General features: G+C 44.9%; 1 protein-coding gene across 6 annotated transcripts in view; it reads left to right on the top strand.

Annotated features, from left to right (window-relative positions):
* Window positions 1-12,205, top strand: part of LOC110495681 (guanine nucleotide exchange factor DBS) — a 67,334-nt gene that overhangs the window by 8,421 nt on the left and 46,708 nt on the right. Inside the window, exon 1 of one of the 6 annotated variants that reach the window (XM_036952036.1) lies at window positions 8,381-8,582. The exons of the other annotated variants lie outside the window; for them this stretch is intronic. Within the exon in view, the coding sequence (XP_036807931.1) occupies window positions 8,510-8,582 (73 nt within the window). The 5' untranslated portion in view covers window positions 8,381-8,509. Of the gene's footprint in view, window positions 1-8,380; window positions 8,583-12,205 lie in introns of those variants that run through there. 6 annotated transcript variants of the gene reach the window in all.

Raw genomic sequence — 12,205 nt, 5'->3', positions numbered from 1 at the left:
TTGCAAACAAGAGTTTCTATTGGACAAATTTGGATATGTTTATCCCCATTTCATTCCGTTTGCTTCCGTTTTGGGAAACGTTTTTCAACAGAATCGGCGGAATGAATACACCCCTAATCACACAAGCACAGTTCACTTTCATAGCATCCACATACAAACAGCATGATCACTTTGCTTGTTGTAATTCCTTCTCTCGCCTTTTCCTTTCGCTTGTGGACTTTAGTGCACAACACATCAGCTGTCTGTGACCAGGCAAAAAAACCTTTCCAAGCCAAAGCTTCATATCATAACCACTACGCACAGCCTACATAGTTGTCACCATATTATCTAACGTCATAGTCAACATAGCTAATAGAACGATCACATTAGTAAACCTGCTACAATCATGCAGTACAGTGTACGGTCAGCAAGTACTTTCAGTTACACCAGCAGGCCCCGGTGGCAATAAATTAATTAAACCAAAGGCTTCCCTTGACTTGGAAGAGTTCCAGTGTTGGATAGCCGTAGCCAACTAGCTAACATAGAAGCCTTCTCAGTTTGAACCAGGTGTTTGAATAGGCTAATCTAGCTAGCTAGCTAAGTAAGTGAAAGTGAAAAAAAATATTGCTAGCTCTCTCTCTCCCTCTCTCTCTTGCATCTCCTTCATTTTTGAAGAAATGTAATTGTTCAAAACTGTTCAACTATTGTCTTTCTCTCTCTATGTCAACTACTCACCATATTTTATGCAGTGCTAGCTAGCTGTAGCTTATGCTTTCAGTACTATATTTGTTCTCTGATCCTTTGATTGGGTGGACAAAATGTCAGTTCATGCAACAAGAGCTCTGACAGGTTGGAGGACATTCTCTGGAAGTCGTCATAATTACTCTATAAGTCTATGGGGTGAGAACCATGAGCCTCCTAGGTTATGTATTGAAGTCAATGTATCCAGAGGAGGACAGAAGCTAGCTGTCCTCCGGCTACACCATGGTGCTACGCTACAGAGTGCTGTTGAGGCTACTGTAGACCTTCACTGCAAAGCAGTGTGTTTTAATCAATTATTTGGTGACACATATTTGGATACATTTAGTATAATTTTATTTAAAAAGTATAGGTTTTTTAATGTTTCACCTTTTATTTTTATGAAATTCACTGAGGGGGAGGGTCTTCCCCTTTCTCCTCTGAGGAGCCTCCACTGACATCCATGTATGATTTACTTAAAAGTCAGAGATTGTGTGGATCTAATGGTAGGATTCAGCCCTAACAACACACTATGGGCCGGTTTCCCAGACAGATTAAAGCTAGGCCTGGATTAGAAATCATTCTCAATGGCATCTTCAGGACCAGTATTTATCTGTGTCCAGAAAACTGTCCCTATACATTTCCCCCCACTTTTGTTCTGTTACACCTCGATCCCATGACCATGATTCCTAGTCATTTATATTTCAGTTTCCTTTTCATCCCATAGAACACCCTCTCTATCTGTCAGTGTCGATTTCGGTTTCCTCGGCCCAGCGGTGACCTTTACCTGACCTCTGAACCTCACTGTGACCCCTCTGTAGCGCTCTGCAGCGTCAGCATCTCTAGACACTGAACAGCCCAGGCCCAGACACTGACACATAGGCTACCCCCTTCCTGTCCTAGCCTTTATCCAACTCGTGTTACTCCAGTCCCGTGTAGACTGTTGTGTGCGTCCTTTGGTATTGTGCTTGTGAAAGACTGGATATGTTTTTGACTCAGCTACAGTAATGTGAAGATGCTTTCTCTGTCAGACTCGGGTAAGAGTTCAGTGTTTGTCTTGCTAAGAAGTGGCATGGATAATGGTGTTTTGTTGTTGTTGTCTGTGCCTGATTGGATGCTATCGATGTTTCTTTATGATTGAGCAGGGCGTGTGCAATAGGTGTTACATTAGGTCAACTGAATTGTCTGTGAAACGTTCAGATGAATCATTTTCCGCCATGAAGGCTTGTCTGATTGTTTTGGCTGTGCTCTCTCTACCTCTATCCTGTTCTCTTTCTGTTTGTTGTTCCCTCCCTTGTTTTGCCCTTCCATCTTGTCCGCCATCTGTTCTTCCATCCCTCCTTTCCCAAGTTGTCTGTCTTTCAATGTAGTCGTATACTAATCCCCACAGCTGGTAATCCCAGGTGTGTCAGGATATTAACAGTGTTTTATACATGATGAATGTTGGAAGTATGATTATTTAATCATTATCCCAAATATAAGTTACGACGCCCAGGTTCCGAGTAAGAAAGCTTGATAAGAACACACACACACACACACACACACACAAGCCTGCCTGCCCTGGTAGCACCACCCAGGCTGCTGGTGAGGCGGACGTGACTGGGAGTGGGCAGGAACAAGCAAATTGGCCTTAATGACCGTCTGGCATTCTGAACTGATGCACATAGAGTGACGGAGAAGGATATAGGGATATAGAGAGGTTGAGAAACAGAGAGACGGAAAAGGATATAGGGATATAGAGAGGTTGAGAAACAGAGAGACAGAGAAGGATATAGAGATATAGAGAGGTTGAGAAACAGAGAGACGGAGAAGGATATAGAGAGGTTGAGAAACAGAGAGACGGAGAAGGATATAGAGATATCGAGAGGTTGAGAAACAGAGAGACCGAGACAGAGAGTGACCAGCCACTCCCTTTGGTAAACAAATACACATGCAGTGTCAGAGAAAGGAACTATGAAAGATTGGTTGTTGTTCTCTTGTACTATAAATGATCTCAAAAGCAGCATTTCGTTTTTAGGTGTTTTCCTGTCCGATGGTTTGACAGATAAACTAGAGACAAGTCTAATCCTTAATTGAATCAATAGATGGTCTATTGTCTTATGAGTCCTACATGTCCCAGTGTTCCCGCTCTAGAAATTCCTCTGAGATCATGTCAGCTCTCAGGTGGCTGTTCTCGTACACCTACACAGATCCCACAAGCCTTAAGTCACACCTCAATGTTTCTTTTCCTGGTAAGTTTATGGGGGGAGGGAACAAATGGTGTTTGAATAAAGAGATGGGGAAATCCCGGCATAAACAGTCAATCAGAGCAGGTAGTCTGGTCCAGTCTCCACCATGCCCCCCCAGACCCACTGTTTCATCTCAGGCCACATGTTTATCGGTTTATCAACCACGACAACGACTTCCTTCAACTGAACAGGCCTGCCAACGGTCAGCACTAATCTCATGTTATCAGTCAACCGCCGAGATCACGTGGCAAACTCATTCCACGGAGGGCAGAGTGACTGCAGGTTTTCACTCCTCCCTTGTACTTGATTGATTGAGTAAGTAGTAAGGAACTCCCCTCACCTGGTTGTCTAGGTCTTAGTTGAAAGGGAGAAAAACCAAAACCTGCAGACACCTGGCCCTCCGTGGAATGAGTTTGACACTTGTGGCCTAAGTACTAAGCTCAGTTGTCAACAAGTTCCGCCCAGAATAAAGCTAGTATGTTTGACCCTTGGATTACTTAAGACAGGTCGATTTCCCTCACCCACAGGACCAGCTTCTGTCTCACACATAATGTACACACAAACACAAACTATTCAGAAGGAAACTGCATCACACAGGTACAAGTGTTGCACGTAATGCAAACAAGCCGAGAGCATCGTACCAATAGATTGGTCTACATTGTAAACATTGACAGAAGCGTCTAGTCCAGGGGTGTCAATGTTTACAATTTACAACATAGCAGGCCAGGCATGGGTCACAACTAAGTTGCCTAACAATCTGTTTATTGGAAATGAAATGCTGACCGGTCTGTTGTGCACCATGCCCTGTGAATAGACGCCTCATGTGCCGCAAAGCAATCCAGCAGCCACAGGAAACTGTCCGTTTATAAACTACCACTTCCTTTCCTAGAGTCAGCCTTCAGTGTCACACAGATCACACACTGTCCCTGTCTACTTCCCATCTTCTGCCCTGGATTTCATATCAGTTATCAGGTCAGTATAGATATATGAGACGAGACGCACCCCTACAGTGGGACCATGTGACAGGAAGGCTGTCAGCCAGCCGTCCCATAATACAGTAGAACAGCTGACAGGCTGAATCTCCATATGCTTCCTGGTTCCTGGGACTGTCTTCTCATAATGGGGACAAATACAGTAACGGCAGTCTATTTTCACCACTACGCCGACAGAGAGACAATGTAAAAGGATTTGGATCAGACACACTTGGTGTGCTTCCCAAGTGGCACCCTATTCCCTTTAAAGTGCACTACTTTTGACCCCCTAAATAGGGACTAGGGAGCTATTTGGGATGCAAGCTTGTTTACTCCTGAGTCTGTCCCTGTTGACTGACATCAGATGTGTTTGACTAATTACTGTAGGGCCGGGATTGATGTCTTTCGAAGGTAATTGAAGTGATGCATATTGTACGCATATGCGTAGCAATAACTCCGATAACATAACTCAGATAACATTACCTATGTTATTGGCATGTTAATAATCAAGTTATTATAATGCTGTGTAACAGCAGGTAGATAAGTATTGGGGAAGGGACGGGGAAACGATTGAAAGGGAGGGATGGAGTGGCCCTGGGGCAGAGAGACAGACGGTAACAGGTCAAATGATCCTTTTATATTATCCCATGAAACCACAGTCATTTGTCTGCTGTAGTCTGGGAGCCAGAACCAGCCTGACGAGAGGTTGCTGGTAATACTCTGTCTATAGATATATTGGACTGTGGGAGTCTATAGGACACAGACTGGAGAGAGAGATGGGATGAAACCAATGAATTTTACCATTCTAACCCCATTGTCCCTCAACTGTAATCTCTCAGTCAATTCAGTTTTTACTTTAAATGAAAAACCTAATGCCACCCTGTCTGAATACTGCCTGGGATTATACAACATCCTGTATGTAGAAGGGGTCTCCTAATCTGTTCTGTATTCTATGTGGAAACATGTAGAACTGTCAGATACAGTGCCTTGCGAAAGTATTCGGCCACCTTGAACTTTGCGACCTTTTGCCACATTTCAGGCTTCAAACATAAAGATATAAAACTGTATTATTTTGTGAAGAATCAACAACAAGTGGGACACAATCATGAAGTGGAACGACATTTATTGGATATTTCAAACTTTTTTAACAAATCAAAAACTGAAAAATTGGGCGTGCAAAATTATTCAGCCCCCTTAAGTTAATACTTTGTAGCGCCACCTTTTGCTGCGATTACAGCTGTAAGTCGCTTGGGGTATGTCTCTATCAGTTTTGAACATCGAGAGACTGACATTTTTTCCCATTCCTCCTTGCAAAACAGCTCGAGCTCAGTGAGGTTGGATGGAGAGCATTTGTGAACAGCAGTTTTCAGTTCTTTCCACAGATTCTCGATTGGATTCAGGTCTGGACTTTGACTTGGCCATTCTAACACCTGGATATGTTTATTTTTGAACCATTCCATTGTAGATTTTGCTTTGTTTTGGATCATTGTCTTGTTGGAAGACAAATCTCCGTCCCAGTCTCAGGTCTTTTGCAGACTCAGGTTTTCTTCCAGAATGGTCCTGTATTTGGCTCCATCCATCTTCCCATCAATTTTAACCATCTTCCCTGCTGAAGAAAAGCAGGCCCAAACCATGATGCTGCCACCACCATGTTTGACAGTGGGGATGGTGTGTTCAGCTGTGTTGCTTTTACGCCAAACATAACGTTTTGCATTGTTGCCAAAAAGTTCCATTTTGGTTTCATCTGACCAGAGCACCTTCTTCCACATGTTTGGTGTGTCTCCCAGGTGGCTTGTGGCAAACTTTAAACGACACTTTTTATGGATATCTTTAAGAAATGGCTTTCTTCTTGCCACTCTTCCATAAAGGCCAGATTTGTGCAATATACGACTGATTGTTGTCCTATGGACAGAGTCTCCCACCTCAGCTGTAGATCTCTGCAGTTCATCCAGAGTGATCATGGGCCTCTTGGCTGCATCTCTGATCATTCTTCTCCTTGTATGAGCTGAAAGTTTAGAGGGACGGCCAGGTCTTGGTAGATTTGCAGTGGTCTGATACTCCTTCCATTTCAATATTATCGCTTACACAGTGCTCCTTGGGATGTTTAAAGCTTGGGAAATATTTTTGTATCCAAATCCGGCTTTAAACTTCTTCACAACAGTATCTCGGACCTGCCTGGTGTGTTCCTTGTTCTTCATGATGCTCTCTGCGCTTTTAACGGACCTCTGAGACTATCAAAGTGCAGGTGCATTTATACGGAGACTTGATTACACACAGGTGGATTGTATTTATCATCATTAGTCATTTAGGTCAACATTGGATCATTCAGAGATCCTCACTGAACTTCTGGAGAGAGTTTGCTGCACTGAAAGTAAAGGGGCTGAATAATTTTGCACGCCCAATTTTTCAGTTTTTGATTTGTTAAAAAAGTTTGAAATATCCAATAAATGTCGTTTCACTTCATGATTGTGTCCCACTTGTTGTTGATTCTTCACAAAAAAATACAGTTTTATATCTTTATGTTTGAAGCCTGAAATGTGGCAAAAGGTCGCAAAGTTCAAGGGGGCCGAATACTTTCGCAAGGCACTGTACATGACTTCATCACTAGGTGGCCACCTCATAAAGGACCACAATGACAATCGAACTAAAGAGGAAGTACATGACTCTGTCCTCTCCACAATGGCCAAACAGACTGTTGTCTCCTATGTCTGGATGGATGTCTGGATGGCTGTAGCGTGAAGGGGGGGGTGATTGCCATGTGTGATGGGATCTGTGTAGTGAGTTAAGGGGATTTCCCACACAGTGCTCGTCTGTGTGTAACTGTCTCAGCTAGAGTCTCGTATTACTTCCTGAGGAGATTAGCCCACTGCTTCACTATCTCACTAGCTGTGCCCCATGAGTCATGCACCAAGTCCGTCTGGACTTTTATGTCATGGAGAGGCTCAGCAAATAGGACCACCGGCAATTAACACTGACCGTAAACATTCTGCATTTCACATTTTCTAACGGAGTTTGCCTCATTGACAGTAAAAGTATCAAAACTCTGTCGATCTATGACTAAGTACACACACACACACACACCACACAGACACAGACACACCACACAGACACACACACTTCACAAGGGGGTGAATGTCCCAGCAGTAATGGCTCTCTTTTGTAAACAAAAGCAAAGCATGGATTGCTGTCATACCTGGTCCATAGATTGCTTATACAGTAAGAAAACCAATATGTAATTTGGGTGAACCATCCCTTTAACAATGGATGTGGGGATTCTTTAACTAGCAGGAACAGCACCATCTAGTGGTCAGAACCTGGTAATATCAGGATGTAGGATGGGAAATAAACCCAACAAATACAATTACTAATTTCTCTGAACAAGAAAAAAATAAATAATAATTCACTGAGAATACATTACATAGGATGAAGAAACAGAACTCCATACTACTTGTCAGACACAGAACTGATACTAAATACTTGTTGAGTTGGGATTGGTGTGGGAGTCCGTGGATGGCTTTTGACCCCTTTGGATTCCTAAACGACCCGTTTTAGGGTTTGGGATTAAGGTTAAATTAAGGGTTAGGGGTTAGGGAATTGTTTGGTCCCCACAAGGATAGTAAAACAAACGTGTGGTGTGTGTGTGCGTGTGACAGATCTAGGATCAGCTTAACACATAACTGACCCTAGCTCAGTGGGGGCAACATCCCTCTCCATATCTCTGGCTGCATAAAAGGCCAGTAAATGTCATAGGTGGCATTGAGCTGGAGGCGGTCCCATACAGGCAGCTGCTCTGTGACATCATCACTCAGGCCCTGGCTCCTGATTGGCTGAGGGGGATCAGCCAGAGAGGAGTCCTCCAGAGGGCTGTGTGCGGGACGATGGCTTTGGTACCAACCACATTCTGTCTGTCACTCGTCTTTATCTCCCCTTGATCTGATCCCAGACCAGCTTACACACCGATTATAGATGTGTGAGTTGCACATGTATAGGCTTATCTGAGGGAATTACATCTGGCTGCTCTCCCTTCCTCCGTCTCTCTCTCTCTCTGTCTCTGTCTCTGTCTGTCTCTCTCTCTCTCTCTCTCTCTCTCTCTCTCTCTCTCTCTCTCTCTCTCTCTCTCTCTCTCTCTCTCTCTCTCTCTCTCTCTCTCTCTCTCTCTTTCCCCCTCTCTTCCTCCTCTCTCTCTCTCCGTCTCTCTCTCTCCCTTTCTCTCTCTCTCTCTCTTTCCCCCTCCCTCCCTTCCTCCGTCTCTCTCTCTCTCTCTGTCTCCGTCTCTGTGTCTGTCTATTTCTCTCTCTGAGTTGTTTGTTTACGCTCTTTCAGTACCTGGGAGAGAGGGATCAGTGGGAGGTGTAATCTGAAACTGAGCCCAGTCTGGCTGAGTGTGTATATGGAGACAGAGGGGGAGGGATGGGGGTGTGGTGAGTGTGTGTGTGTGTGTGTGCCGCCCAGCGACGGAGCGTTTAGTGTACGGCTGAAGTCTCAGCACTCAGGCTGTGGAGGAATGGACGGCTGTCGCTCACACGACCACTTATTCTGAGTGTGTGTGTGTTCGGGAGTGTGTGTTCTCCTGGGGGTGAGAGGGGGGACAGGATGGCCCTCAACCGAGTGTCCCTGCTCTGCCATGACATCACCAGGATGTGGCTGCAACTCAACTTGATAACAGGTAAGGTGTGTTTGTGTGGCGGGGGGGGGTGTTTGTGACTGACAGTGCATGTGACAGAATACAGTGCGTGTGCAGCTGTGTGTGTGTGACTGAACGGTATTGTCAGAGAGGTGAGGAAGTTCTACTTCAGTTTAATGCACTTTTTTTACACTTTATTTGAGCTTTGTTGTCATTCAGTGTGGAACATCTAAATTTGTCCCTCCCTCTTGCAAAAAATACTCTATTTGCATAAATGGAAATACTGTAGCAGCAATTCATTGGTACCTGGTTACTAACAATCTTCAACTACCAATGACTGTGTTTGTTGCCTTGTGCCAAGTAGTCAGGACTAGATTATGTTAAACAAGAGAATTTGAATGAAAACACCCCCCCCCCCCCTCCCCATATATTTTACAAAGTGTCTGTTTTAATTTGCATGCCTGTGCACACCCAGGCCGTAGCACAGTGAGAGTCTCTGGTCTCTGTTTCTCCACTGCCAGATGGACAGGCTTTGGCATAAAGTGGGTTTAAACTCACCCGAGCCCCTCAACACCGAACCTTGGCAGTTGGCACCTTGGGTGTCATCCTCACTGCCACGTCACACGGAAGAGGCAGTGAGGGTGACGGAAGAGTCACCCCTCACTACGGAAGAGTCACCCCTCACTACGGAAGGGTCACCCCTCACTACGGAAGAGTCACCCCTCACTACGGAAGAGTCACCCCTCACTACGGAAGAGTCACCCCTCACTACGGAAGAGTCACCCCTCACTACGGAAGAGTCACCCCTCACTACGGAAGAGTCAACCCTCACTACGGAAGAGTCACCCCTCACTACGGAAGAGTCAACCCTCACTACGGAAGAGTCAACCCTCACTACGGAAGAGTCACCCCTCACTACGGAAGAGTCAACCCTCACTACGGAAGAGTCAACCCTCACTACGGAAGAGTCAACCCTCACTACGGAAGAGTCAACCCTCACTACGGAAGAGTCAACCCTCACTACGGAAGAGTCAACCCTCACTACGGAAGAGTCAACCCTCACTACGGAAGAGTCACCCCTCACTACGGAAGAGTCACCCCTCACTACGGAAGAGTCACCCCTCACTACGGAAGAGTCACCCCTCACTACGGAAGAGTCACCCCTCACTACGGAAGGGTCACCCCTCACTACGGAAGGGTCAACCCTCACTACGGAAGAGTCAACCCTCACTACGGAAGAGTCACCCCTCACTACGGAAGAGTCAACCCTCACTACGGAAGGGTCACCCCTCACTACGGAAGGGTCACCCCTCACTACGGAAGAGTCAACCCTCACTACGGAAGAGTCAACCCTCACTACGGAAGGGTCAACCCTCACTACGGAAGAGTCAATCCTCACTACGGAAGAGTCAACCCTCACTACGGAAGGGTCACCCCTCACTACGGAAGAGTCAACCCTCACTACGGAAGAGTCAACCCTCACTACGGAAGAGTCAACCCTCACTACGGAAGAGTCAACCCTCACTACGGAAGAGTCAACCCTCACTACGGAAGAGTCAACCCTCACTACGGAAGAGTCAACCCTCACTACGGAAGAGTCAACCCTCACTACGGAAGAGTCAACCCTCACTACGGAAGAGTCAACCCTCACTACGGAAGAGTCAACCCTCACTACGGAAGAGTCAACCCTCACTACGGAAGAGTCAACCCTCACTACGGAAGAGTCAACCCTCACTACGGAAGAGTCTTCGCTCTCTACCAATCTGGATGGCTTGGTCATAACATGGGCAGCACCAGCAGGAATCTGTGCCACGTTGTCATGCCAACACTTTCATTTCATTGACTGTCCATTTATTTGAGAAAACTGTAGCAGTTTGTTTTGTTGTTGTATTTTTCTTTGGTTTGAATTGATTTCAAAAGTATTTCAAATCCTTTCTGGGAGTTTTTTTTCTCAGTATATTCTGCCTTGTCATGAGTTAACATGTTGTGTTGAACACGTGAGTAATAAAAACAAAGAGAGTCGTACACTCCATATATATATATATATATATATATATATAACCTCACAGTAACTGCCTTCTTCAGGGCTTCTTCCACCCTCAAGAAGACACAGTGATGCCGAAACGTTGGTGTTATTTTTACCCAATAAATGACTGGAAGGTTATATGTACAGTGGGGCAAAGAAGTATTTAGTCAGCCACCAATTGTGCAAGTTCTCCCACTTAAAAAGATGAGAGAGGCCTGTAATTTTCATCATAGGTACACTTCAACTATGACAGACAAAATTAGAAAAAAATATTTTTTATGAATTTATTTGCAAATTATGGTGGAAAATAAGTATTTGGTCACCTACAAACAAGCAAGATTTCTGGCTCTCACAGACCCGTAACTTCTTCTTTAAGAGGCTCCTCTGTCCTCCACTTGTTACCTGTATTAATGGCACCTGTTTGAACTTGTTATCGGTATAAAAGACACCTGTCCACAACCTCAAACAGTCACACTCCAAACTCCACTATGGCCAAGACCAAAGAGCTGTCAAAGGACACCAGAAACAAAATTGTAGACCTGCACCAGGCTGGGAAGACTAAATCTGCAATAGGTAAGCAGCTTGGTTTGAAGAAATCAACTGTGGGAGCAATTATTAGGAAATGGAAGATCTACAAGACCACTGATAATCTCCCTCGATCTGGGGCTCCACGCAAGATGTCACCCCGTGGGGTCAAAATGATCACAAGAACGGTGAGCAAAAATCCCAGAACCACACAGGGGGACCTAGTGAATGACCTGCAGAGAGCTGGGACCAAAGTAACAAAGCCTACCATCAGTAACACACTACGCCGCCAGGGACTCAAATCCTGCAGTGCCAGACGTGTCCCCCTGCTTAAGCCAGTACATGTCCAGGCCCGTCTGAAGTTTGCTAGAGAGCATTTGGATGATCCAGAAGAAGATTTGGAGAATGTCATATGGTCAGATTAAACCAAAATATAACTTTTGGTAAAAACTCATCTCGTCGTGTTTGGAGGACAAAGAATGCTGAGTTGCATCCAAAGAACACCATACCTACTGTGAAGCATGGGGGTGGAAACATCATGCTTTGGGGCTGTTTTTCTGCAAAGGGACCAGGACGACTGATCCGTGTAAAGGAAAGAATGAATGGGGCCATGTATCGTAAGATTTTGAGTGAAAACCTCCTTCCATCAGCAAGGGCATTGAAGATGAAACGTGGCTGGGTCTTTCAGCATGACAATGATCCCAAACACACCGCCCGGGCAACGTAGGAGTGGCTTCGTAAGAAGCATTTCAAGGTCCTGAAGTGGCCTAGCCAGTCTCCAGATCTCAACCCCATAGAAAATCTTTGGAGTGAGTTGAAAGTCCGTGTTGCCCAGCAACAGCCCCAAAACATCACTGCTCTAGAGGAGATCTGCATGGAGGAATGGGCCAAAATACCAGAAACAGTGTGTGAAAACCTTGTGAAGACTTACAGAAAACGTTTGACCTCTGTCATTGCCAACAAAGGGTATATAACAAAGTATTGAGATAAACTTTTGTTATTGACCAAATACTTATTTTCCACCATAATTTGCAAATAAATTCATTAAAAATTCTACAATGTGAATTTCTGGATTTTTTATTTCTTCTCATTTTGTCTGTCATAGTTGACGTGT

The sequence above is a fragment of the Oncorhynchus mykiss genome, chromosome 18 (genome assembly GCF_013265735.2).
Source record: "Oncorhynchus mykiss isolate Arlee chromosome 18, USDA_OmykA_1.1, whole genome shotgun sequence".
Taxonomy (NCBI): Eukaryota; Metazoa; Chordata; class Actinopteri; order Salmoniformes; family Salmonidae; genus Oncorhynchus; species Oncorhynchus mykiss.
The sequence above is the reverse complement of the archived record's forward strand: the minus strand, read 5'-3'. Positions and strand labels throughout refer to the sequence as shown.